The 27,911-nt window shown below is 57.7% G+C and overlaps 1 protein-coding gene and 1 long non-coding RNA gene across 2 annotated transcripts; one reads left to right on the top strand and one right to left on the bottom strand.

The window, feature by feature from the left end:
* Positions 1-170: 170 nt before the first annotated feature.
* Positions 171-25,372, bottom strand: LOC104691713 (Krueppel-like factor 5). The gene is given in 7 exon segments (XM_039572169.1): positions 171-3,127; positions 6,888-6,947; positions 8,844-9,062; positions 9,065-9,311; positions 9,313-9,750; positions 13,166-13,213; positions 24,823-25,372. Coding segments are annotated over 7 exon segments (1,335 nt in total). The 5' UTR covers positions 24,967-25,372; the 3' UTR covers positions 171-2,948.
* LOC120412038 lies at positions 20,213-20,778 on the top strand. The gene is made up of 2 exons (XR_005604697.1): positions 20,213-20,293; positions 20,465-20,778. It is a non-coding gene; the product is annotated as an uncharacterized LOC120412038 (long non-coding RNA).
* Positions 25,373-27,911: the final 2,539 nt, after the last annotated feature.

Below are 27,911 nucleotides of genomic sequence, written 5' to 3'. Positions count from 1 at the left end.
TGGGACAGGGACAACTCCAGGCTCACACCGTTCATGGATCCTTCCCTGCCTGGACACCCATTTTCCCAGTGAAAAGAGCTTTATTCCCTGTTTTCCCTAAGCCTGGAAAAGCAGGGCGTGAAGGGGAGAGAAGCTCTTGGAGCAGGAAGGACCAGAAGCCAGACCAGGTCTGCAGGTGATAAAATTTTATTACAAAATAGGAGATGGATCAATATTCCTGGGGGAGTTCGGTGGGGGAGAGGGGCTCTTTAACAAACACAGCATTCCAGGAAAAGAAATCTTCCCTCCCCACATTTTCCAGGTCCCAATTTCTTTCCCATTGTGCTCATCTTGGATAATAAAGGATCACCTGGAAGAACCCCCGGAGTCACACAGCACTTTTGGCCTATTTACAGCGATTTTCTCCCCGTTCTCAAACAGAGGTGGGGCACCCACATTCCAGCGTTTGATCCACTCCTTGCAAAGCTTTCCCAAAGTGTCCCAGGGGACCGGGGAGGGAGGGACTGTCGTTTGTCATGAGTGTCACAAGGCTCCACCAGCACCACTCCCCATCTCCCCGGATTTCTCCCCAAAAACAACTGCCCTCGGCCACCAACGCAAACCCAGAGCTGTCCACTCTGTCCATAGGAAAATAAAGGAATAAAAGCCGAGGATTTGCCATGATTTTCATTTTTCAAAACAAAGAAGCATTTGCACGTGAGGAGTTTGCATGCAGAGCAGTGGCTGGGTGCTAAAACACTTCTGCCCCTCATCAAATTTAAAAAAATATATATATATTTATATATTTACACACACAGAGTCCAGGGGAGGACAAGCAGAGGCTGTAGGGAAAAAAATTCCCAAGATTAGCAGGAAAATTGTGTCCAACTCCCCTCGGATTTCAAGCTGCCTGTTGGTGGGTTTGGCTTTGTGCTGGTTTTCAGCAAACTGGTTTTGGGCTCCATCAGCATCACAGGGTGGGGAGAGAGGGGAATTAGGGATGGGAAGAGGCAGAGGGGGGTGAAGAGACCCCTCTGAGAGGGCCGTGGGTGGGGCTGAGGGTGACGCACGCGGGGACCTTGTGCTTTGTGCTTTGTGCTTTGGCTCCTGCCTTGGGGAGCTTCAACCACAGGAGGTGCCCCGAAAAAACCACCCTGGGGCGTGGAGGTTGGTGCTGAGGGCTGGAAAACTGCTCCCACTGTTGGGAAAACCACCCAGCAATTCCATGACCTGTCACCCCCTCCACTCCCACCCTCCCTGGTGGCACGGGAGGCTCCTGGCTCAAGAGCCACAGGAGGAGTCGCCGCAGAGCTGGACCATCGTCCATCCCAAAGCCTACAGCACAACATTGACCCCAAATCCTTCCTGCCCTCCTCTCCTGCCAAACAGAGTGGCGGGGTTGGGGTTGGTTCTGTTTCTCCAAGGAATAGAACAACCAGGAAGCCAGCAGTGGCTTTGGCAACAGCAGAGAGGAGTGGCCTCCAAATTCCAGCCACCTGGCCATGCCATGGTCCAGCCTTCCATCCCACACATCAGTCCGTGCGCCACCCGAATTTATCCAAGGAAAAATAAGAGAGGAGGCGGGCGTGGAAGAAATCAATATTCTGTTGGACACAGCAGGCCCGTTATTTGTTCCTGATTTATTTACAACCCTCCCAGCTGCTCTTGGAACTGGCTCTTGTTGTGCCCAAATTTAACCCCTGGAAGGCTTTGGAGAACAGGGATGTGCATCCCATGGGATGGGGGTAAGGAGCTTAGGGAGCCGGAGGCGGTGAACCTGTGAGGTAGTCATGTGATTCCAGATTCCACTCTGAACTGCAGGATTTATTGGAATTTGGTTCCCAGATGCTTTTTTCCCTTTTTTGTTTTTCCCCATCTGATGGAATGGCAACAGCACAGGCCCGGTGTGACTGGTGGCCACCGAGTCCTTGTGGGAGGATTTTGGGGAAGGGCACCACTGGCGGATTCTGGGACTCCAGACCTTCAGCAGTGGCTCTTTTGTTGTCCCCTGGGTAGCTTCAAACCCAGGCTGGTCCCCCCAGCGACACCTGAAGTCCAGATTCCTCTTGGAAGCAGAAATGCTAAGGACACAACCATAAAAACCTGACCAGGCAGGGCAGGCGTTGGCAGTCCCGCGTGAGGTGGCTGCCAGCAATGGGCTCAGTGGGACACAGGTGACGCTTTTGTCACCTGCTTTTGTGCTGTCCCTTGTTTGAAGGGTGAGTTTGTCACAGGTCTGTTCTTCTATGCCCCCACAGAGACTGGGATTGTCACCCCCAAGAGCCCTGGGCATGGCTCCTGTTCTGGCACGGCACCGGTGCCACATCCATGGTCACACCAAGGGACAGGGGTCACATCCATGGTTACACCGAGGGACGTGGTGTCACATCTGTGGTCACACCAAGGGACAGGGGTCACATCCATGCTCACACCATGGGACAGGGGTCACATCCATGGTTACACCATGGCACCGGTGCCGCATCCATGGTCACACCATGGGACAGAGTGTCATATCCATGGTCACACCAAGGGATGTGGTGCCACATCCATGGCCATGCCATGGGACTGGCCAAGAGGGTCCAAGTGAGACCTGTCACAGCCAAGCTGTCACATCCTCCTGGACCTCACCAAAGGGGCAAAAATCGTCCCAAAAGGCCTTGAGACATGAAGTCGCTCCTGAGTGACAAATAAATAGCAGGACTGCTGGAAGAAAGCCCTTGGGAATCCTGGCTCTGTCGGCCCGGTGCCACCAGGAGGCTCGTCAGGAGCTCAGTCTGCAATCAGGGCTCGTCTGAAATGAGCTGGGTGGGTTTCAGTCTCTTGTGAAACCAGAGTCGGGGCCAGGCTGGCAGGAGCTCTCCTGCCGCCTCGGTTGATCGCGGCGTGGGGTCATTCCTATGTACAGGTTCTTCCCTGGGAGACGGGAAGAGTTTGAGCTGCTCTCGGAGAAGTGGGAAGGGAGGCGGCTCCTAATTCTGGTGCCTCTTCATGTGCAGGGCCAGGTGGTCGGAGCGGGAGAAGCAGCGGCCGCAGGCCAGGCACTTGAAGGGCTTGGCCCCCGTGTGCTTGCGGTAGTGCCGGGTGAGCTCGTCCGAGCGGGCGAAGCGCCAGTCACAGCCTTCCCACGTGCACTTGTAGGGCTTCTCGCCTGGCCAGGGGACAGCCACCGGTCACACGTGTGCCCAGCCTCCCAAAAACGCCCCCCAGCCTCTGGGACACGCCCAACTTCCTTGGCACTGCCAGGGCTCCCCGCAGCGCTCAGCCCAGAGCCAGCGAGGGACCGAAGACGGAGCTGCACCACCCAGGTCTCGTCCCTCTCCACCCCTCCTGCTTTGCCTTCCAGTGCTCTCCGAGCTCCTGTGGGATTTTGGAGCATTTCTGGCTAAAAACAACTTCTGAATTAGTTTTTTTTTTTTTTTAATAAAAAGCCGAAAATTCCTGAGGAAGGTGGGGGTGGTGGGAGGTGCCAGGAGGAAGAGAAGGGCTCTAAATCTAAATTTCAGTCTGAAAAATCTAAATTTTTTTGAAACCTCCATCCAATGTTGGCAGCTGTCCCATCCCTGGAAGTGCTCAAGGCCAGATTGGATGGGGTTTGGAGCAACCTGGTCTGGTGGAAGGCGTCCCTAAAGGATCAGACAGCCTTTAAAGACCCCTCCCAAGCCAAACCATTCCAGGATTCCGTGACCTAACGCTCCACACCTCCAAGTTCCCCGCCAGCAGCTCTGTACACAACGCATTGTGTTTCCCTCAGAGCGTTCAGGTGATGTCATCCCCGTGCCCTCTCCCCCTCCCTCCCAAACACACCCATTCCCAACCCAAATCCATTCAACCGGGCACCTTCCCAGCCAGCTGGGAACTGGGCCGGAAAAGCCCGCGGCCGCTTCCAGCGGGGCCACGGGGCTGAACCCTGGCTGCAGCCCTGTCCCCACGCAGGGCGTGGTGCTCTCAAATATTAGTGCTGCTCTTAACAGCCTGAACAAGCAGGCAGAGTTCAGGGAATGTGCTGACATTCCCGACCTCAAATATTTACCCTTTCCCGGGCCAATTGCCGGGCGCAGCGGCGCGGCGGGAGCGCACGTCCGCACGCAGCACGCGTGCACGGGCATGTGTGCCCTGCCCTGCCGTGCTTCCAGGGATTCCTTCCTGCCCGTGCTTCCAGGGACACCTCCCCATGCTTGCAGGGAGCTCTTCCTCCCACAGGCTGCTCCGCAGATCCAGGGAATCCTGGAATGCCTTGACTTGGAAGCCTGTCATATTGCACTGACATCCAGGGGTTCCTACACCGACTTCCAGGGATTCCTACACCGACTTCCAGGGATTCCTTCCTCCCCATGCTGCCCAGGGAGCCCTTCCTCTCCCAGGCTGCTCCGTGGAATCAGGGAATCCTGGAACAGCTTGGCTTGGAAGGGACCTTAAAGCCCTTCACGTTCCACCCTGCCCAGACCAGGTTCCACCAACTTCCAGGGATTCCTACACCAACTTCCAGGGACGACATCAGTTTACAGGGATTCCTTCTTCTCCCTGCTGCCCAGGGAGCCCTTCCTCCCACAGGCTGCTCTGCAGAACCAGGGAATCCTGGAATGCCTTGTCTTGGAAGGGACCTTAAAGCCCATCTTCCCCAGGCCAGGTTCCACCAGACCGGGTTCCACCGTGCACTAGATCCAAGTCCTATCCAACCCAGCCTTGGATAATTCCAGGGCTGGGAATGCCACGTTTGGTCAGGGAAGTGAAATCAGCCACGGCACGATCTCCAGTGCTTTGCCCAGAGTGGGAAAAGCACAAAACCACGGATGTGTGAACCTGGAGGTGGCAGAGCAGCACGAGCACATCCTGCTCCTCCAAAAACCCCGGGCGCTGCTCCGTGGGAAACAGAGGGGTGTTTTTATGGCTCGGGTAAACACAGCACTTGCAGAGGATTTACAAGGACTTGGTGGGGGTTTTACAGGACTTGGGACGTGCCAAGACAAAGGTAGGGTTTGCCCAAAGTAGGATTTTCCCCAAAGTAGGATTTTCCCCAAAGCAGGATATTCCCAAAGGCAGGATTTGCCCCTTGCAGCTTTGTCCCCTCCAGGTCACCTGGCTGGGTCAACCCCACCAAGGCCCTTTGCTCCCAAACAATGCCAGGTTGATCTCCAGGATAGAAGCCCAAGGTTTCCCATTGTCCCAGGTTTTCCATTGTCCTGGGAGCTGGCTGTGTCTCCCAGGACAGCACGGCAGGGCGGGCTCAAACAAAGGATCCAAGGTGGCATTCCCGGCCCCGGGGGTTTATATTTAATCTCACAATGGCACCCAGGAAATGAATGGTGGCTCCAGGAGAGGAAAACACCCGGCCCCTGGCAACGGGAAACCACAAGGAAAGAGCTCCCAGATCATGGATTTCTCAGGCAGGGAATGGGAGAAGGGACATTTTTAACCCTTTGGATGATGGAGCTGAGGTAGGATTTGGGGTGAGTCCTTGCTCTTGCAGCCCTGGTGATGAGCTCAGCGAGGCAAAGCAAAACGTGAGGCATAAAAACATTGGATGCAGAGATCCCGGGCCTGGGTTGTACAACGGCTCTGGATTGGATTCCCTGCTTTTTGCTCATCCCACACCCCCACCAGTTCTCCTGACCCCTCAGCTCACATCCTCCCTCACCTCTCCGCCCTTCCCTCTCACAGGAGGGGAAGGGAAGGAGGCAAAGCCACTTGGATTTCCTCCTTGATCACTGGGAAACTTGGAAAAACCAGAATTTTACTGGATTTCAAACCCAGTTTGAAAGTTTTCCTGGGTACATTTTTATATGTGATGGGTAAGGAGGTGCCCAATGTCCTGGGCACGGAGCTAAACCCTGTGCTCCCAACCAGAAGGGACAAGAGATGTTTAATTTAATTTTAAAGCCCTGATTCCAGACTGTGATAAATCCCTATCGGCACCCAGCTCTGGGACAACATCCTTCCTGTTCCTTTCTTCCACCCCTTCCGTGCTCTTTTCCAGCCCCCTCCTCCCCAGCCCCTGCCAAAAAAACATCGTGGCTCACCCACAAAGCGAAATTCTTTGTTTGAAGGGCTGATAAGGGGAGGAAGGAACGGAGCCAAGAGCAAGAACCAATTCCCAGCCGCAGAGCAGGGTTTGGTCGTTGTTCATAAAAAAGAGAAGTGAACTCTGGGCCCGGCTTAATTGCTCTCAGTAAAGATCAGCCCTCCTATAAAAGAGATTTATGAGGGCACTGATGGTTCCTGGACTACCTGGGGATCTGATAAGGTTTCAGGTATAATAAATGCCTTAATGAGGGCGCTGGGGCTTGAATGCACGGCACGAGTGTCACGGAGCTGGGATCGGCCCAGGGGAGCTGAGCAGGAGCTGCTCCGTGCTGGGGTCCCTGTCTGCACCATGGCACCCTCGGGAATGAGGGCACAGCCCAGCCCTGCACGGATTGGGAGCCCTTCTCTGGGTGGGTTTGGAGGGAGTGGTGCCCAAGGAGACACAAGGGGTTCCCCCCTCTCCTTGGGAGCTCTGACACAAAAGAGATGCCCCGGTCTCCTCAGAGGTCCCAAACATGCAACACAGGCCTTCTGCAACCTTCCTGGAGGGTCAGCAGGATCAGCCCCGGGTAGGATTTGGGACATCTCAAGGGAAGAGCTCAGAGCGACAGAAAAGCACAGAATCAAGGAACAAATCAGGTTGGGAGGGACCTTAAAGCTCATCTCACACCATGGTAACTCCCACTGTCCCAGGCTGCTCCAAGCCCCAATGTCCAGCCTGGCCTTGGACACTTCCAGGGATCCAGGGGCAGCCACAGCTGCTCTGGGAAACCTCTTCCAGGGTCTCCCCACCCTCGCAGCCAGGAATTCCTTCCCAAAATCCCATCTCTCCCTTTTGGGGGGGTTTGGTACCTGAGGCTGGCAGCACTTCCTGGAGCTGCTCTTACCTGTGTGAGTCCTCTGATGTGCCTTCAGGTGGGAGCTCTTGGTGTAAACCTTTGAGCAACCTGCAAGGACAGAAAAAAACCACAATTTCCCTGTGGGAAAGGGGCACTTGCTCAAAAAAACCCTGGTGTTTGAGGTGAGGGACAGAGCTGGGCCATGCAAATAAGCCTGGCTCGGGCTCAGTATTAACTAAAGAGCGTTTGCTCTGAGGCAGACAGACTCGAACACCTTCTCCTGCCACCCATGGGAATTGTGCTGGGAAAGAGCGGGGGAAGGATCAAGCACAGAGGTTCAAACCCCTTTTTCCACCAGCAGGATGAAAACCCTCGATTCCCCCCCCATTTCTGGTTTTGTGCTGCCCTTTGTCTCCCTGGATTCCAGTCACAGCTGATATCACTTTGCAAGGCTGGGTTTTGTAACAGCCCCGGCCCAGCAGATGTGGTACAAATGTTCCAGGAAGGAGGAAAGAGCCAGGGACAGTCACAGCTTGGCTTCCAGGTGCCAGAACAGAGCCAGGGACAAGTGTTTTCACAAGATCAGCAAGAACAGGTTTAATCAAAGACAGGGTTTAACAGAAACACCAGGGCTGGGGAAAAGTTCCAGCAGCAGGTGTCTCAAAACGAGTTGGGTTTAATTACTCCCAGGTTTCAGCTGGACAAAGCTTAAGGAAGCCTCTGCTGCCCTTTCTGGCCCTGCTGCTTTGTGTTTTTTGACGAGGACATTCAAATACGAATTTGAATTTTTATCACCTGCACAAGCAGCACGGGGACATTTTTCATCCCAGCGTTTCCACCCAGCCCAGAGGAGCCTCTTGCCCAGGATCAGCAGGACAGGGCCTGTCCTGCTCAGGACGGGCAGGAGCTGCTTTTCCCCTCCTGGGATCATGGCTGGAGACAGGACCTGGAGCAGGCAGAGCCTCTGGGCTGACCTCCAGCCACTCCCATGCCATGGAAAGAGCCCATAAATCTCACAGGAGGCAGTTAGGAAGTGACTTTCCTCATTCACACACCCCCATGGGAAAACTGTTTGCTAATCCCCAACTGGTCAGCACTGGGGATCAGCCCAGGAAGTGGGAGGTGTGTCCTGGCTCCAGGAGCGGTGATTTCCAAGCCCTCAGACTGCTCTCACTGGGATCTCCCAGTGGGATTTGCTTCCCTGATGTGTGTCATGGAATCCCAGATGGTTTGGCTTGGAAGGCAAGATCACCCAGTGCCACCTGCCATGGCAGGGACACCTTCCACTATCCCAGGCTGCTCCAAGCCCCATCCAGCCCAGCCTAGGAGACTTCCAGGGATCCAGGGGCAGCGAGAGCATCTCTGGGCTGATCCCCAGCTTGAGGGCTTGGATCAACCTGGGATAGTGGAAGATGTCCCTGCCCATGGCAGGAGGTGGCATGACATGGCCTTTAAATGTCCCTTCCAATCCAAACCATTCCGTGAGTGCCCTTCCACAGCTCCTGATGCAGCCACGGAGCCATGGCAGGACAGCACCAGGACATTCAGCTCATTGCCTTTGGAAGATCAGAGCTGGGGCTACAGAGAGAGTCTGGGTCTCCTTGGGGGAATTCCCTGCTGGTTTTCCACCCGCTGTGAGACAGAGGGAAAGGAAGAGTCAGTGGGAATGGCAGAGTGGCTTCACGTGGCTGCTTGGGGTTGGGAGAGACCAGAGCGAAGCAGCAGCCCAGGAGCAGATTCCCAGGTGCAGATTCCCAGGAGCATCCCTGGCCTTGCAGGAGCTCTCTGCCTCTCTGAGTTGCTTTTGCCAGAGTGTAAAGGGAGAGGGAAGGGGACAAAACAGGAACCGCACCATGCTGGTGGGATCAACCTCTTCTACTCCCTCCCGCTTCCCTGGGGCTCCATCCACAGCTCCATTCCAAAAGGGATCTCAATTATCCTCCCTGGACACCCCCACCCATCCTCGGGGTGACAAGAGCCCCCCAGAGCCCACCATGAGCACACCTGGGTAGTCACAGTGGTGGATCCTCCTCTTCTCCAGCTCGGGGTTGTTGCGCCGGTTGTACTTGGGGGGCTGCATCACGATGTGCCCCTGGGAGAGGCCCCCGATGCCGTTGGGGACTGGGGGGATCTGGGACGACTGGACCAGCTTCAGTCCAAAAGTGGCCTCGTAGGACGGCGGGGGAGAGATGGTGTTGATGAGCTCGGGTTGGTTCTCGGGCTGCCGGGCTGCGAGTTGGGGGGCGAGGGGGGCAGAGTCACCCCTGGGGCGGGGTAGAACTGCCCGGGGATGTTTCCGAAGCTTCCCTGTCCCTGGGCCACGTGCGGGTACTGCTTGAGGGGCCCTGCTGGCTGCACAGGTCTGTGGGCCACGCTGGCCATGGAGCCCGTGGACATGGTGACCCCGCTGAGGCAGCTGATGGCCGTGGTGCTGCTGCTGGAGGAGGACGCCAGGGTGGGAATGTCGGCGCCGGGCACCGCCCAGGGGCAGCTGGAAGAGCTGGGACTGCTGCGGGTGCGCGGATAACGGGATCTCCGCGGGCATCTCCTGCTTGATGAAGATGTTGTTGACCGCCACCGACTGGGGCATGCTGAACACGCTGGTGAAGTCGGGCAGCGTCTGCGTGGGGCCGGAGGCGGACGAGCAGGGCTGGGAGAAGCCGGTGCCGGGCTCGGTTTTGATCTGAGGGAAGGGGGCCATGGATTTGGGGGGCCGGTAGAGCCCCGTGCGCAGGTGCGTGGTGTCCGGCAGGATGACGTTGATGTTCACGCTGTAGGGCGTGGAGCTGGGCTTCTCCGTGGAGAAGAACTCATCCACCACCGAGGCGCTCTCCCGGCGGTACTTCTTGTCCGGGAGCATCGGCATGGGCGGCACCTCGCTGGATAGGTACTTGTCCATCTCCGAGCGTGCCTGGGGCAAAAACACGGACACGGGAGCTGGGAAAGGTGACCTTGACACCCAGTGGGTGGAGGCCAACGTCCAGCAGGGATTTGAGCAAGCAGGAAATGGAGGGAGCAGCAGGAACGGCCCAGGAAGCCAAGCTGAGGTGATTTAGCTCCGGGTCTGACTCAGCCAGACTCCCCAGGGCTGAATCAGCGGCCTCTGCCCCACTTCCCCCCTCCCTATCTCCCTGATAACAGCGGGCAGCCAGGGAGAGGATGCAGGTAGGACACAAATCACACCTGATAAAGGGGAAGCAAGCTTTGGCTACAGAGCTTTGGCTACAAAGCTTTGGCCACACAAGCACCGGGAATGAGATGAATCCAGCCAGGATCACACCTCAGGTTGGATCTGCAGCCCACCTTGGACACGCTGGCTCTGGTCTCCTTTAAACTCAGCAGCCTGAGGAGTGTTTTATTCTGGGCCAGTCTCTTTAATGAACTGAGGAATTCTAGGACAATATCTTTAATTAATTGGGAATAATTTGGGCCTAGAAATCTAAGTGATGTTGCCACTTACTCAGTGGGTTCTGAGCCTAAAATGGGAACAGTTCCTGCCTTCCTGCCTCACCTGGGCAGTGACTCAGCCCTGGCCTAACCTTTGGGTTAGTTTTGGTTTTACAGAGCTGTTTTTACAAGCCTGGCTCCTCCAAGCTACCAGAACCTCTGGCTCCGGTTCCTTCCCCTCCTGGTTCCCGCCTGCTGTGGCATCCCACTGGATCCAGGCCCAACAATCCAGCAACCTGATGGAGAAATCCTCGAGGAAATTCATCTGCTGGCACTGGGTGACTCAGGTTCTGCTCACTGTGGTGGCAGATCCCAGCACTGAAGCTCTTGTGCAGAGCTCCAACCCTTAATTACATGGTTCTCCAAGTGTCAAAGCCCTCGGAGCCTCGTTCCAATGGAGAGCAGCTGGAAAACCACCAGGTTTCCCTGGCGGAGCCCGGAGCGCACTCCAGGAGCAGGAGCCGAGCTCAGCCCACGCCCTGAGCCGAGGTTTCCAGCCCTGAACCGTGTCACCAGAGTGCCATGGGCCAAAGTCGGCCCTGCTGCCACCTCAGGGCTCTTAACAAAGCTGGGAGGGAGCCAAGAGATTTCCTCGCCCTTTCCAGGGAAAGGATCACGGAGCTTCCAGCTCGTTCAAAGAGCCTTTGCACCTCTGGGAGCCGTGCTGGCAACACATGGCTGAGCTGGCTGTCACCCAGGCACGGGGACAGCCACAAATCCACCCTGTGCCACTCGGGAAGGAGCTCAGGGAGGCCGGGCTGGGAAGGGCCGTGCTGGGACTGCTGTGTGTACACACCGTGCTGGGAGCCCTATGGAATCAGGGAATTGCTGTGCTTGGAAAAGACCTCGAAGGTCATCGAGTCCAACCGCGACATGTCTGTTCTCGTCGAACGTGGAGGTCCTGGAAGCTGCTGTCCTGGTTAAAGGAAGCTCAAGCAGCTCCTCTGGACAGGGAACCCTGGCTCAGGGTTCTGGAAGCTACTCATGGAGTCACAGAATATCCCAAGCTGGAAGGGACCCCCAGGGATCATCCAGTCCAGCCCCTGGTCCTGCACAGACACCCCAACAGCCCCACCCTGGACATCCCTGGCAGAGCTCCTGGAGCTCTGGCAGCCTCGGGGCCATGCCCATTCCCTGGGGAGCCTGGGCAGTGCCCAGCACCCTCTGGGGGAAGGACCTTTCCTGATATCCAACCTAAACCCCTCCCTGGCCCAGCTCCAGCCGTTCCCTGGCTCCTGTCCCTGGTGCCTGCCCTCCCTCTTTACCCTGAGGCATCAGCAGGAGGCAGGGGAAGGACCTGGGCCCCCTCATCTCCATTCCATCCTCATGGAGAGCTCCAACCCCGACTGCCTCCCCGATTGCCTCCCTGCTCCCCTGGGCCCCGTGGTGCCCAGCGCGGGTTCCCTCCCTCGGGAGAACCAAAGCCCTGGAGCCGAGCCCTGGGCACTCCTGGCAGCCAGGCTGGCACAGGCCGGGTTCCCTTGGGAATCAGCTCACCCCGGGCGCCTCGGGATGCCGCACATTCCTGAGCAATGAACGGCCCCACTTGGCAGGAGCAGGGGCAGGGCAAGGTGCTGGGTGCCTTTTCCTTCCACACTTCCCTTATCTCGGGCATTTCACTTTCTCACCTGCAGTTCCCAAGGGAAGGTCCTTCTGCCGCAGGGACCGGGCAGGAATACAAACGTGGAGAGGTGTGGAGCTCAGAGGGCCTTTCCAAACTAAAGGATTCCATGCAGGGCCCGAATTTCAGATCCCAAATCTGGAGACCCCCTATCCTCTGCCTGTGCCGTGTTTGGTGTCACCCAACCTCCCTCCCTCCATGACCACCCCTCCCTGCAGAGCACAGCCTTTTCCCAGTTTTTCCATTAAAAAACCACAGTAATTCCCCTTCAGGCTCCTGGAGAAAGGGGTAGTGAGGGACACCAGCCCGGCCCCTCTGCTCTGTGTGTGTGTGCAGGACCTGGACAACAACAGTTCCACCCCATGGAATTCTCCACTACGCCACAGTTGTGCAGGAATCCCAAGCACCATCGTCTTTCCCACTGGGAGAAACGGGAAGTTTTTTTTTGTGGCCCAGAAACGCCTGGAAAACACTGCCTGGCCAGGTGCTGGCACCTCTGACCCCAAAGCACTTCCCAGCCAATGCCACATCCACATCCAGTGGCTGAGGGAGCTGGGAAAGGGGCTGGAGAGTTCCTGAGGGAGCTGGGAAAGGGGCTCAGCCTGGAGCAAAGGAGGCTCAGGGGGACCTTGTGGCTCTGCACAAGTCCCTGACAGGAGGGGGGCAGCCGGGGGGGTCGGGCTCTGCTCCCAGGGAACAGGGACAGGAGGAGAGGGAACGGCCTCAGGCTGGGCCAGGGGAGGCTCAGGGTGGATATTGGGGAAATTTTCTCCAAAAAGGATTCTCCAGGCCTGGCTGGAGTCCCCATCCCTGGAGGGGTTTCACAGCCTTCTGGACGTGGCACGTGGGGACAGGGGCCAGTGGTGGCCTTGGCAGTGCTGGGGAATGGTTGGGCTGGGTGATCTTAGAGGGCTTTTCCAAATTAAACCGTTCCATGATCCTACAAAGTCGTCAGTCCAGCTGAGGTGACCCAGTGCCACTCCAGCACTCGGGTGCCCTGGCTGTCGCTCCTGGCTCCTGTCACAGGCGCTGGGATGCAGCCCGTGGGGACACACAAGCCATGGCGGTGGCAGTGACGCGCTGGCACGCGGGACTGGCAGAGACGGAGGGACCTGTCCTGGCTGCCAGCGGGGATGGAGGGAGAAAGTGGGAATGGGAAGTGGGGAATGTCCCAGCTCAACCTCTTGGAGACTTCTGTGATTCCTGTCACCAACGGGAGCAGGAGGATGCAGGGGAAGGAACGAGGGAAGCCACTCACCTCCAGAATGAGCGGTGGCATCCGCTGGTCCATCCTCATGGGGTGCAGCTGCAGGAGGCAGGGCTGGGTTAGTGGGGTGTCCTCCCCAGCTTGGCCACCCCAAAGACCCCCCTCAAAAACCCCTGGCCAAGGGAGGGCAGCACCCCCCAGAGCCTCCCACAGCCCCCCAGGGCCTCCAGGTGTCCCCCCTGCCACCGGTGTCTCCTCCCACCCCACACCCCGTGACATGGAAGCAGCTGGTGATTGCCCACCATGGGTTGGTGGTTGCCCACCATGGGTTGGAGCTTGTCTGAGGAGGAACAGGGAAGCCTCTTTGGAAAGAAGAGACAAACGGGAAGTACAGAGCACTCCCGAGGAAACTGAGGCACGGCACCTGAAATCCCCTTTATCACCCCCATACAGATGACGATGTGCTCACAAACGTCCTGCACCTCTCCCTTCTCCTGCCTCCACCTCTCCCAAATTCCCACAGAGGGCTGAGGGCTCTTCCCACATCCCTCAGACCTTTCTCCAAGGTCAGTGCTCCAGACAGGCCACCGTCCTCCAGCACCAAGCAGAGGGGAAGAGATCTGGGATTTCTCCAAATCCCAAACCAGCATTTACCAGCCTCCTGTGGGCTCATCCTCACTCCACATCCTTCCCCTGCTCACTTCCAGCGTGTCCCTCTTCTCCACAACCACCCGGTTTCACCCAAACCTCTCCCATTCCTCCAGTCCAACAGGACCCTGGAAAAGCCTCCCGTCCCCTCCCAGTTTGGGATGGTCACTGAGACCAGCACGGGCGCAAAACCAGCACAGGTTTCCCTCTGGCACACAGAAAACCAGGAAAACCAACTCAGTGGACTGAGTTTTCCCATTTTTTGAGGTGTTCATATCCTGGGATTGCACCTAAATGGAGAATGTTCCTTGCAAGGCCACAACAGACCAGAGGTCCCAGAGGAGGGATGTCAGCAGGCTGGGAATGCTGAGAGCTGCCATCCCTGGAGATCCATGGGCTCCACGTGGCCATGGAAGCACGAGGAGATGCTTAAACAAGAAATCTCCTGGGCTTTGGGGCTGAAGGCTGTGTCCCATCACTGGAAGAACCACTAGAAGAAGCTCCTGTGTCCTCCAGCCAAGCTCTTCCCCAGGTAATCCCAAGCCTGCAGGGGAGTTCCAGGTGCTGGATCCTCGTTTTGGGATGAAACACAACTGGAGACCAATAAAGCCTCTGCTCTGCTGGCTGTCTCCAAGCCCTGTCCAACCTGGCCTGGGACACTTCCAGGGATCCAGGGGCAGCCACAGTTTCCCTGGGAAACCTCTTCCAGGGCCTCCCCACCCTCCCAGCCAGGAATTCCTTCCCAATATCCCATCCAAACCCATTCTCTTTGACTTGAAGCCATCTTTACGTGGCCAGGAAGGGAAAGCCAACACGAAACTCCTCTCGCACAGCCAAAGCACTGAATTCCAGGGGGATTTCCCCCCCGGAGTCACACAAGTTCAACCCTGGAGAAGCATCTCCTCAATTTGCCAGGGAAAAGAAACCAAAATAAAAATGAGAAGGAAAAGGCACAAACCAGTACTTTGTCCACTCCAGTAAGGCCACTGGACACCAGTTTGTGTCACTGGACCAGCAGTGTAACACTCAGCACACCCAAACCTGGCGACCAGAATTCCCTGGAGGATGGGCTAACCTCAGGAGCAGCCCCTGGGAGAGCTGGAGGATGTGAAGCCCCCAGCCCCAGTAAAACCAGTGGCTCGATGAACAGGGCAATGCCATCCCAGCTCTCCGGAGTGGATTCTCCAGTGGCTCAGAGGGGTGGGCACGAGACCCTCCACCCCTGCCCGTTCCCATAAATCCTGCAGGAGCCTGGGAGCCCTCTATCCCTGGATCAGCTGTCCCAGGCCAGGGGAGCTGTTATCAGCACCGAGATCGATTCAAGCAGAGTCCAACACAAACATTTCTTGGCAGGCCCCAGCTAAACCCGGATTAACCACGAGCACGGAGATCTGGGCTGGGGCTGGCGGGGCGGGGGCGGGACGTGGCTGTCCCTGATTAAACACCTCCTAATCCGCAGGTGATAAATGACAAACGGCCGGAGGAACATCAGGTGTTGTCAGCACCCGGGCAGCGCCAGGGCACGAGGAGGGAAATCAGTGTTTGCTAAACAGGCAACGAGCTCTGAAGGTGGCACAGGGAGGGGCTGGCACAGGCGGGGGGGTTTCATCAGCCCTGAGCTCCCTCCTGCCTGGCCAGAGCTCCCATTCCAGCTCCCAGACGGGAGATTCCTTCTCAGCTGGATGCCAGGCTCCTGCTCACAGGCAGCCCCCGCTATGGTGCTGTCACTGCTGCAAAGAGCTTTGGGGATGGGGGGGCAGGAGGAATGTCACCTGTGTCCAGGCAGGGCAGCCACGAGCAGCCAGCCCCGGGGTTCAGCATCAGGAGGATGCAGAACTGCTGGAATAAATCCAGAGGAGGCCACGGAGCTGCTCCAAGGGCTCTGGAGCCAGGCTGGGAGAGCTGGGGGTGCTCACCTGGAGAGAAGAAGGCTCCAGGGAGAGCTCAGAGCCCCTTGCAGGGCCTAAAGGGGCTCCAGAAGAGCTGGAGAGGGACTGGGGACAAGGCATGGAGGGACAGGACCCAGGGAATGGCTTCCCAGTGCCAGAGGGCAGGGATGGATGGGAGATTGGGAAGGAATTGTTCCCTGGGAGGGGGGGCAGGCCCTGGCACAGGGTGCCCAGAGCAGCTGGGGCTGCCCCTGGATCCCTGGCAGTGCCCAAGGCCAGGCTGGACACTGGGGCTTGGAGCAGCCTGGGACAGTGGGAGGTGTCAGGGTTGGACCTGGGTGAGCTTTGATGCCCCTCCCAACCCAAACCGTTCCTAGGTGGGGGTTCAGGGAATGGGGGAACAGCTGGACACGGCTCCAACGGGAAAGGGGGGCCTGTCCCCGGCACCAGGGACCCCGGGAGCACAGGTGTGGCACAACGGTTGTGCCACAACCCAGCCCGGGCTCTTTCTCCTCCGTGCACCTGCACGAAACTCCAGCCTCCGAGGGAATCAGCAAACAATGGGCAGGATAATCATCAATCAACCCCCCTGGCACGGCCCTGGCAGTGCCCCTGTGCAGGCTCGCTTTATAAATAGCCTGTATTTATATCCAGATTTGGTTCAATATCAGCGTTTATTGTCTCCTGGTTAAATATTGACCTGGGTAAATATTTGTCCCTCTGATCATTTGGGTTTGATACCGACCTGGATCGACGTTATTTTCTGTTTGTTCCTCAAGTCTCCTGGAACTCTCTGTAAAACGGGATTAGCAAAGAAAGCCCCGGGACTCTTCCTTTCAAGTGCCCAACGTTTGGCTGCCGTAAACAACAAAGCCGAATCCCGGATGGAATCCGAGCTCCCGTGGGAATGTGCTGGGCCCAGGAAAGCCCTGGATGAGCTCCCCTGCTTGCTCAGAACAACTCCAGGATGCGGGGCTGCCCTCAAAGCATTCATGGGTTGTTTGGGTTGGGAAAGACCTCTGAGGTGATCAAGTCCAAGGTTTACATCATCCACTCCAGACATTTCCCCTTTCCCTGCAGCAATTCCCTGCCAGGCCACAGATAAAGGATGTGAGCTCCTCATCCTGCCCAGACCTGGGGGTTCAGAGCAACTCCAGGGTGAGGGGCTGCCCTCGAAGCATTCATGGATTATTTGGGTTGGAAAACATCTCTAAGGCGATCAAATCCAACCTTTACATCTTCCAGCCCAACAGTTTCCCCTTTTCCTGCACAATTCCCTGCCAGGCCATGGATAAAGGGTGTGAGTCCCCCATCCTGCCCAGACCTGGGGGTTCAGAGTGCTGGGGGTGTCCCAAAGCCACCTTTACCTGCTGTGAAATGCCCCCAGGAGCACAGGGAGATGGGGACGCCCCAAATCCCTTTGGGAGCAGAATCCACCCCCTCACTGTCCCTGCACACGGAGGGTGCTGGGGGTGCTCAGCCCCCTGGGGTCACAGCTGTCCCCAAGGGCTGTTGGGGTGTTTAAAATTCCCGAGTTTTGGCCACCTGGGAAGTGGGGATCCATGCTGAAATCCCGTGCCCAGGGAGGAGCCTGGCAGAGGCGTCCATCCCCGAGCTCTCCAGCTTCTGGAGCAGGACATGGATCCTCCCTTCTCCAGGTCTGTGCCCATGGATGGCCCAGGAGCTCCTGAGGGTTATCCCAGTGCTCCTTCCTGCCCTGTGTTGCAACTCCCCGAGCCAATAACGACTTCCCAGCAGCCAGGGAGGCCGGGAATCTCCAGCCAGGCAGCCCCATTCCCAGACTCACTGACTGTGCTCGCAGTTCCTTCCCTCCGGCAGCTGATAAAGGCTCCCTCCGAGGCAATCCAGCTCAGGTATTTATTACTGGGACCATGCCACAATCCCAAAGGCCAAGGGAGCCAGGGAAAACACCCTCAGCCAGCTCCAAGGTCAAGGGGCTGGAAGAGGAGCAGCTGGGAACAGCCAGGCTCCAGCAGCAAACAGAAGCCTTGCCAAAAATAAAGGTTTGAATCCATCATTGGACTGAAAAAACCCAAAACCTTGGAGACACGGAGCCTGGAGCGGGAAGGGAAAACCAAAGGAGCTTCTCCAGATGGCAGGGTGGGAGGTGCCATGTTGGCACTGGCGTTGATCCACATTTTTGGGGTTGATCCCACTTCTGCAGAACCACCAAGAGCCGCCTCAGCACCGGATGGAGCTGGAAGGAAGGGGGGAATCAGGGATGGCCTCTCCCCTCTCCCATTGCTCCAACGCGGTGTGAGGACAACTCTCAAAGCGTGGGGAGGGAGGACATGAGGATTTAAGGGAGCTGGACCTCCACAGCTTCCAGGATATTCACACTCCATGATTTCTGAGCTGTTCCTGCTCAGCAAAGGCTGAGGTGGAGCCCCTGAAAGGCAAGGGCAGGTTTTCCATCAAAGCTCCTGGAGGTCGAGCTGGGCTGACTCCTGGTGTGAGCTGCTACAGCCCCTTGGATGGTTCTTTGGGAGAAAGGGAATGATCTAACACCCTTTCAACTCCTGGAAGATGGGGAGGCTTGGAGCTGCTCCAGCCCCAGCCAAAGCACGGCGGGACTCAAGGAACCCTGGGTTACACAGCACAAATCAGCGCTGGATTTGGCATCAGCCAGGAGCAGGGCCCTCCCTGCAGCTCCATTGCTCCTTCTGGACCCAGCTCCATCCCAGGCCACCCTCTCCCTGACTCTTGGATGTCACCAGGATGACCTGGACAAATTTATCCACCTCTTCCTGGCCACAGGACACCAGGATTGTCTTTGAGCTTTCCAGCTCCCCCAGTCACACATCCCTGCCCTAAATCCTGAACGTGCCATGGGAGAGGCTTCGGAGCTCCCAGGGATCCCCCCCAGCTGGTGGGATTCACTCTGCCTCCCTCAGTCCCTGTGGAAGCTCACACTCCTCTCCAAGGCAGCACATTCCCAAGGACTGACAATGGAATGAGTCACCAGCTGCTTGCCGGGGCTTGTGGAGCCCTCCTGGCATCCAGATCCCACCAAACAGGCCACAAATCCTGTTCTTCCCAGGAAACCACGGGGCAGACCCCGGGCAAGGTCAGGTTTCACATGCAGACAGCAAATCCCACCATCCCTGTGGCCCCAACTTCCTCCCAGAGCAGTTGGGAGCACAAACCAAACCCCTGAGGCAGGTGGGAACGCTGGGCTGGGCCAACTCTTCTTCCAAGCTTGAACTTCCCCAGGCCGAGAAGATTCTGCCAAAACAGGGACTGAGGGGGACACTGGAGCAGATCCATTCCTGCAGCCCCCATTCCTACAGCCACGTGTCCCATCCTGAGTATTTTGTGGGATCGTGGAATGGTTTGGGTGGGAAGGGACCTTAACCATCACCTCGTTCCCCGCCCTGCACCAGCAGCGGCCTCTGTGCTCCTGGTGTTGGCCTGGGAGCAGAAATCCAGAGTTTCCTCCAGATCCAGGGCCTTCCACGTTTTCCCTGTGTATAAAGGAATCCCCAGCTGCTGTTTATTAAGGGAGGTTGATTATGGCCAATAACAGCTCCCAGAGAAGGCTCCGAGCCCTGGAGAGGCTCCAGTGGGAGCATTTGGGAGCCTGGGCAATGCCAGCCCTGGGAAACACAAGGACTGGGACACTCCTGGGGTCCCTGAGGGGATGACAAACCCCCAATTAATGGCTTTGAGTTTCTCCCATGCCGCAGAACCACCAAACCCCCAAATGTTGGAAGCTGCCCAGAACGAAACGCTCGGAAATGGTTTGAATGAGCAGCTGGGGAGATGTTCTGGTATTCCCAACAAATCTGGGGCCTTTCCACAGTTCAGAGGACACCAAACCTGCTCATTGTGAGGAATTGTAACATATCCAGCCATTCCCAGGTTCAGCTCCCCGAAATACCCCTGAGGAGCAGCAAAATGAGGATTTTGTAGAGACAACATTAAAATATTTGGGGTAAATAAATACACAACCAAAAAACCCCCACGGGCTGGAGAGCATCCACATCCTCTGGCCTGTCCAGGATGGGTTCAGATCCATGAGACAAAGTGCCTCAGGTGTGAGGGATGTGATAAGGGATGGATACTATGCCGGGGTTCGGGATAAACCTTTGTTTTCACAGCAGCTACACCGGGGTGAATTCCTTGCCATTCCCCTCTCCCGCTTGCACTGAAAATCCTACAAACAGCGAGGTGCTGAAATGCGGTTTAATAGCCGCAAATCCTGCTCTGGGTGGGAACGTGAAGGTCCCTCCCCACCACACTGAGAAAACCTTAATTTTCCAAGAATTCTCGCAGCATTTCTGAACTCAGTGAAAGATTCTTTGTTTGAGTTTCAAGCCGAGCTCGAACGGGGCTGAAGCTCTTTGATGTGGTAAACAGCCCATGGGGTTTTTTTGGAGGGTTTTCATGCTAGCTCAAGTTCTGAGAACACCTGAATTGTAAACACGAGTTCTCCAATCCCCAGAGCCCGGCGGGACCCTGTGACTCCGGGAATTCGCCAATGGAGCACGAGGAAAGCAAACACTGCAATCGAGCTCACAAGACGCTCGTAAGTGCGATTATTTGCAGTGGATGGGTTGGATAAAAGAACTCAGTGGAGCAGGGAAGGAGAACAAAACAGCGCCGGGAGGTGACCGAACAGGTTTGAGAGGGGGAAAACTCCCGGGCGGTGATGCACGAGCCAGAAATGCATTCCCCAAAGGCCGGGCAGTGAGTTCAGGCGGCGGGGTTCGCTCCCCACACACCGCTCGGGAGCGGGGATGAAGGGAAATGCGCTGGATCGGAGCGCCCCGCTCATCCCCGCCTTCCGCAGGTTCCCAAAAAGGAAAAACCACCGGGCCACAGGCGCTTTTCCAGCTGAGCCCAGCGGAGGGCAGGTGGCGGGGAGGAGGATGAGCACGGCACACCTGGAATCCCTGTCCCCTTCCCGAGGCAGACTTCCCGCAGGAGAACAATCAGCCTTTGTCCCACACCGGGACAAAGCCGCGGCGCTCCGCAGCTCAAAGTTCGGCCGAGCGATTCCGGGGAGCTGTTCCACGCTGCTCCTCCTTCCATCCCGCTCCTCACTCCCTCCTGCACCCACCCGGGGAACTCCAGGAAAATAAAGTAACGAATATTGAGGATGAACCCCCCGAATTTCCCGCGTTTTGGCTCACTGGGTTTATCCTGCTGCCTCTGGAGTCGCTCAGCCATGGGACCAACCCCTGACACAGGGGTGGGCTGGGGATTCTCCTGAGGGTCTTCCTGCAGAATTAGCGGGATAAAGGGATCCTTTCTGGGAATCTACCCCAATTCCTTGTGGCCCTGCAGACACCTGCCAGGCACAAAGCCCATCAGACTTGCAAATCCACAGGCTGGTCCCGAAAACATCGGGATCAGCTGATCCCAAAGCAAAGCAGAGGGAAGGATCCCTCCCTCTGGAGATCCCTCATGCAAGGCTCAGCCCCACCAGCTCCCAAACCCATCCTCGTGCCAGAGGGATCAGCTGTGCCCATTCCTCCTTGCCTGGATTTAACTTCCCATCTCTCCCACACCATTCCTGCACACCCTGGAGCCTGCCCGGGCTGCCAGCACCCTTTGGAAACGGATTTTGCACACTTCCATGGAATTTCTGAACCCTTCTCCAAAGCCAGGAGGATCCCCAAGGGCAGAACATCCATGATTCTCCCCCCAGCATTTCATTCCAGGTCCAGAGCAAAATTCCAAAGTCGCCATCTCCCCTTTCCCTGCAGAAAAGCCAAATTTATTCCCTGCCTGCAGCTCCTGGGAGCCCAAGGAAATGAATCATCCCCCGGGAGCTGTGCCGGGCACTCCAACATCTCTCCTAATAAATAAAGGAGATTTATTTATGGCAGGCAGGGCTCTCCTGGCCCTGGCCAGGACCCACCACCCTGGTTCCAGCTGGGCTGTGCAAGGCGCTGGAGCACCAAGGAGCAGGAAAAGCCATCCCTGCTCCAAGGGACAGCCACCCTCAGGCCACCACAGCCACGTTCACGACCAGGATGTGGCACCAAAGGAGGTGCAGGACGTGGCACAGGGACAGGGCAGGACTGAAACAGCTCCTGAAAGCCGGAGCATTCCTAAAACTGCTGGATCTGGCTTCTCCTGTGATCCAGCAGCAAAATCCCTGCCAAGACGAAGACAGAGGAGCACCACAGCACTTCCACCCTGTCCCACCATTCTTTCACACTGCTGGAAGGGTCTGGGAAGGGCCAGTCCCGGCACTGAGGATGGGGAGTGCCAGGAAAAGCTCTGGGAACGGCACTTTCCTGATCCCATCCGATGTGTCCAGGCACCTCCCAGGTGCCCGAGGTGTTTTATTCCTCCTGAGCCCCTGACCCAGCCCGAGGGAGCCGAGGACAGGGTGAGGAAGTGCCCGTGGGGCAGGAATCAGGATCAGGGGACACAAAGGGAGCCCTTTGCTGCTGTTCCTCAGCCTGCACCCAAGGAAAATCCCTTTCCACACTCAGCAGGATCTTCCCTGTTTCCCACAGCAACCTCAGCCCCACTGGGAGCTCACCAGCCCCACCACAACTGCCCCGGGGCCTAGCACAGGCAGGAAGGGGTTAAACCCAGGGCCAGGCTGGGGCTTTGTCCATCTCTCTCTTCCCAGCAGCTCCTTCGCTCTCTCAACAACCTCCAACACCAGAATTCCCGGCTGGAGCCACGGAGACAGGGATTGCCTTCCCAAATCCTCGAGGATCCTCAGAGCCACCTGCCCACAGCTGCAGGGAAGCCTGGAGGAGCCAATTCCTGCCCTGTTCTTCCAGGCCCTGCATGATGCCGGGATGCTCCTCCAGCCCCAGGTGCCCGGGAACGCTGTGGGAGCCAGGTGGGAGCAGGGATAAATCCCACAGGCTCCTCACTCATCCCGGGAACCCGACAGCCACACAAAGGGATCGGCTCCTCCTCTCCTGAAACGTTCCCTGGACGTGCCTTGCTTTTGCTTTTTATTATTAATATTATTAATATTATTAATATTATTAATATTATTCTTGGTATTTTATTATTATGATTGTATTATTATTATTATTATTATTGTTATTATTATTATTATTATTCCCTCCAGCATCCACCTCTGGAGATTTCAAGAAGAAAATGCTTTTTCTGGCTGATATGACTCAAATCAGGAAGGAAAACTTTCCTTTCACAAGCGCTTTTCCCTCCTCTTTTCTCTCCCTTTTTAACTCGGGGCCGGGTGGTTGGAAAAGCCAAGGAAAGGGAAAAGCTGACTGGAAATTCCACAGAGGAGCTGTTTCCACCTGAGGCAGATCCAGTAAAATTTTCGACAGCAAAGAGATCCCACCTGAAAAGCAATTTTAGGGGGATATATGGCACTGGCACTTCGAAACCACGGGGATAATTTGCTCCTGCCTTTTCCCGAGCCCGGGCAGCCGGAGCAGCGGGAATTGCTCCGAGCTGGAGCCTGACAGGTCACAGCCTTTGGCACCAGCCTCATCAAACTGATAAAAACCCTCTGGAGCAAAGGCTTCCCAGCCCTGCGGCCTTCCAGCTTTTCCACCCTCCAGCCACAGCTCCCACAGCGCCACAGCCTCTGGAATCCGCTGGGAGAAAGGGGCCAGAGCATGGAAAACTCCTCCCCGGGGATGTGGGGTGCAGCCCGGGGCTCTCAGGGTGTCCCACTCATGGTCCCGCTCCCTGGGTGGGTTTGGGGATCCGTGGGATCTGCTCAGCCCCACAGTCCCAGGATCCCTAAAGGGTCACAGGAGGGTCACTGGCAAAGGGGTGACACCTCCAAGGCCACCCCTCCGCTGCCACCACCCCAGAGCAAAGTGAGATCAAACCCCCTTTTCCTTGGAAGAGCAGCAAAGACTGGGGGGGAAGGTGTCTCCAGCCACGGGTGTCCCCCTGAGGTGGCTCAGGGCTGGCCACGGCCACACTGCCCCACTGGTCACGGCCCCGCTGCCTCATCCCACCCAGATGGAAAAAGGAAAAAAGCCAAGCTCAGCCTCCCCAGCCCGTTTTGGGGAGGTTTGGAGGGAGCTGACAGCTCTTCCCCCTGGGAAGGCCCCAGAGATAATCCCCAGCTTTCCAAGAGCCACCACCCCGCTTCTGATCCAGGTAACCCCAACCCTGGCACAGAGGGGCAGGAAGATCGCAGGGGAAGGAGGAATGGTCCCCAGTTTGACCCCGCATCCGTGAGCACTGCTGGCAGCCCCTGTGGATCCCAGATCTCCAGGAAATCCAGAGATGCAGACCTGGCCTTTGCCTCCCTGTGACGGCCAGAGCCCCAAAATGGCCCTTGGAACATTGGTGACATGGGGACAAGGGAAGGGGCAGTGGACACACAGCCCCAAGCCCTGGCTGGTGCCACCCCTGCTGGCAGTGCCCTCCCGGGGGTCTCCGGAGGAGCAGAACCGGGGTGGGGGTCCCTGCGTGTCCCTGGAGCCGGGGGCCGGAGCATTCCCGCCCGGATCAAAATGGCGCTGGGGCCGTGGGGCTCGGGGTTAATCATTATCCCGGGCACCCCGCGCCCCACGGAGCGGGAAAAGGGGGAAACCTCGGCTCCAGGGTGGGGCTGGGCCTGCCTCAGCCTCCTTCCCACTGGGAAGAGCGGCTGGAGGCTCTGTGGTGGGACACGGAGCCTCGTCCCCCTGGCTGGGGTGGGCAGCAGGGCCCAGGATAGGGCTGGGCCTGCAGGAACATCCCAAAGCCACTTATCCAGGTCTTTATCTAGGGGGAATGCTGCCAGGGAATCTCGAGGAGCATTCCTTCCCCACCATGGCGGCGGAAAAATACAGGGAATAAAATAAAATGGAAAAGAAGGTCCCGTTTCTCGTCCAGCACACGCGGGCACAGCAATCTCAGGGCCCACGTCCTGTCCTTGCCAGTGGGAGAGCCCCTGGACACCCCTCACCTGCCAATCCCAGGGGCCAGGGATTGAACCCTGGAGTGGGAGCAAAGCCCACACGGACGACGAGGAGCTTTGAAGGCAGACAGGAGGCAAAAAAACCCAACCCCAAAACTCCCAAACGAAACCCAACACGCCCAGGAGGAAAGCCGGCGGAGGGGGAAGCGGGAGCCGACAAAGCCACGGAGGTGTCGCAGCAACGACGGGAAAAACAAAGCAGAATTCAGCCCAAATCCAGGGGTTTTTCGGGAGGCTCCGCGCACCTGAGCGGGTGGAAGCGGCCCCTTCCCAACGCTTACCTGCGCCAGGTCGGGGGGGTTCTCCAGGGGCCGGGAAGGGGCTTTGATGTCCTCGAAGACCGGGGTGTCCTCGTGGGGGTCCCCGGACATGGTGACGGGTTTGAGCGGCGCCAAGACCGCGGCGTCCACCAGCCCGCTGCTCATCCCCCCGCGCGGGGACGGGCCCGGCCCGGAAAACGGGGGGAAAAGGGGGAAAAAAGGGAGGGAAAACAAGGAAGGGAAAGGGAAAAAAACCAAAAACCCTGAGGCGAGCCGGAGCGAGTTGCGCGGGTGGGAGGCCGGTGCCGGGTCGGGAAGGCTTTACCTGGCCGCGGGAGGAGGAAACGCCAACCTGGAAGCGGCGCAGGGGTGTGGAGCCAATCAGGCTCCCGGCGGTGGCCCCGCCGCGGCTCCAGCGGGACACCCGCACATAAAAGGGCGACAGGGTGGCCGGGAGCTCCGGGAGGGAGCCCGGGAAGCGCCAGCACCCCGGGATTTAATCCCGGCCCTAAGGCGGGAGCTCCGGCAGCAGGTGTGCTCTGACGGGGAGCTGGGGGAGCTCCGGCAGCCCGGGACTCAAAGCTCGACCCCAAGCTCTGTCACCAGCCGTGCTCTGACAGGGAGCTCGGGAAACTCCCACAATCCAGGATTTACCCCAATCCCAAACCTGAGCGGGTACCCAGGAGCTCCAGGATCACCAGCTGTGATCCCACAGGGAGCTCAGGAAGCTTCGGCACCCCAAGATTTGATCCCCAATCCCAAACCCAAGCTCCGTCACCAGCCGTGCTCCCACACGGAGAGCTCAGGAAGCTCCAGCACCCCAGGATTCAATCCCAATCCCAACCCCTGAGCCCTTCCAGGAGCCTCAGCAGCCCCGGCACCTGGGCAGCTCCAGCAGCACCAGGATGGAGGGATCAGTCCCCAGTCCTGAGGCCTGAAACCCCCCCCAACTGGGCCACTGTCCCCAGACTGAGTCCCCTGCACTGAAACAAGGGGGATATTCCAGTTTTTTTACAGACGTGGGTACTTTTCCATGAGAAAATGCTATTTTTTCCATGAATGGGTCACATTTTCCACCAAATCTAATTTTGAGAGGAGATTCCTGGTTGCTCACACTTCTCATTCCCAGGGAGAAAAAGGGAAGGATCAAAACTAAAAGGGACAAACCCCGAAGGAAAAGAAAAGCAGCAGCTGGAAAAGCAACAGACAGGGAGGAGGGCACAGGGCTCATATGGAGACACCAGGCAACTCTGTTTGGGTTTCCCTTTTGGAAAGGAAGGAGTGTAAAAATCCAGAGATACAAGGGAATAAAAATCACCTTTCTGGCAAAGAACTTTAAAAAAAAAGCCATCCTGCTCCAGATAATCCAGCCCCAACAGTCCCAAGCCCGTCCCCAAGGAGGAGCCTGGATCCTCCTCCTCTCTGTGTTCACCCATCCCAAACCAGCCCCGGATTCCCCACTTCCCTGTGTCTCCCAGGCTGGATCCCACACAGGGATGCTGCCGTCACCACCTTGGGGACATCCCAGCACCTCCAGGGGACCACAGGAGCAGGGGAAGGAAGTGGGGGGGCCAAGGCTCTTCTATGCCCCTGGCCAAAGGGAAAGCAGCCGGAGTGCTGCCAGGGAAGGGGAATGCCTGTTCCCATGGGATTCCTGCCACCCCAGGGGCTTCACAGCAGCCACGTGAGACCTGTGACCACTCAAAGCAGGAGCCACGGCACAGGTTTGGTGTCACAGCTGCCACCCCCACACCGGGACCGAAAACAGCTGGGGGGGCTGAGCATCCCGGAGTGTGGAGCTTGTGGAGCCCTTGGGAAATGAGCTCAGGCCTTGCAGGGTTTTGTGTTCCAGGGAAGCTGTGCTGCTGCTGGAGCACCCACCAGGGCTCCCAGGGGATGCCAGGGACAGCAGATGTGTCACCAACCCTGCAGGACCACGCATGGAAAGAAGGAAGTTTACAGTGAGGGTGGGCAGGCCCTGGCACAGGGTGCCCAGAGCAGCTGGGGCTGCCCCTGGATCCCTGGCAGTGCCCAAGGCCAGGTTGGATACTGGGGCTTGGAGCAGCCTGGGACAGTGGGAGGTGTCCCTGCCCAGGGCAGGGGTGGAATGGGATGAGCTTTAAGGTCCTTTCAACTGAAACCATTCCACGATTCCAAGATAAATTATGCAAACCAGAAGAGTTCCCTTTCTCTCCATCCCATCCGCAGCACCGGGGCTGGGTGAATCCCATTCCTGGAGCGGGGCTCACGCCAGGCTGCGCCTGCCCAGCAGGGATCAATCCACGATTTCCCAAGGCGGAGCTGCCTCTCCTTGCAGGGATGGGCCGAATCCAGGCAGTGCCCTTATCTGCCCCGGGAGAACGGCCTTGAGCCCATCTCTGCCTCCGGCACTTTGCCCCCGGTGGCCCCCGCCGGTCCCGTTGTGTCCCCACGTGCCGCCCACGATGGCACAGAGATAACGGCGGCTCCCCGTGACCCGGCCAGCAACCCGCTCCCCTCCCGACGTTCCTCACGTTTTCCTCCCTCATTCCACGCGGAATTCCCTTCTGAAAAGCCGGCACCGAGAGGCTGGAGGGGGTTTGGGAAGGGGGACCCTGTGCAGGGAGGGATGAAGGAGCCGCAGGGAGCTGAAAGGGGGTCCCAACCCAGGGGCTGGGGCTGCTGGGGGTCGGTGAGGGAGAACTGGGGAGCCAGCCCGTGATCCCAGCGCTCCGGGTCCACGGGAATGGTGGGGAAGGACAGCCAGGTCCTCCTCTCGCGAGGGAGCAGGAGACAGGAGGTGAAGCCCTGAGTTACCGACTTGAGCTAAAAGGCAAGAAAGGCGCCAGATTTTGAGGAAAGCTGGATCAGGTTGGGCAGCAAACCTCAGCTCCCTGTTCCCAAATCATCCCAGGCACAGCCAGAGGCACCTCTGGCCTGCCCCCAGCATCCCCACGACCACCCTCAGGGCTGGCTCCCAAGGGACCGCCAAGAGCCACCACTCAGGGTCCCAGCCCTGCCGGGTCCCACAGCACATCCCACCCGGGAGGTGGGGGCTGGGGAAGGGGCCAGGCCCCGGCTGGAGGTCCCTGGCCCGGCTTTCCTCCTGCAGCAAACTCTTCCCCACCCTG

The sequence above is a fragment of the Corvus cornix genome, chromosome 4A (genome assembly GCF_000738735.6).
Source record: "Corvus cornix cornix isolate S_Up_H32 chromosome 4A, ASM73873v5, whole genome shotgun sequence".
Taxonomy (NCBI): domain Eukaryota; kingdom Metazoa; phylum Chordata; class Aves; order Passeriformes; family Corvidae; genus Corvus; species Corvus cornix.
This window is presented reverse-complemented; position numbering and strand designations above follow the sequence as displayed.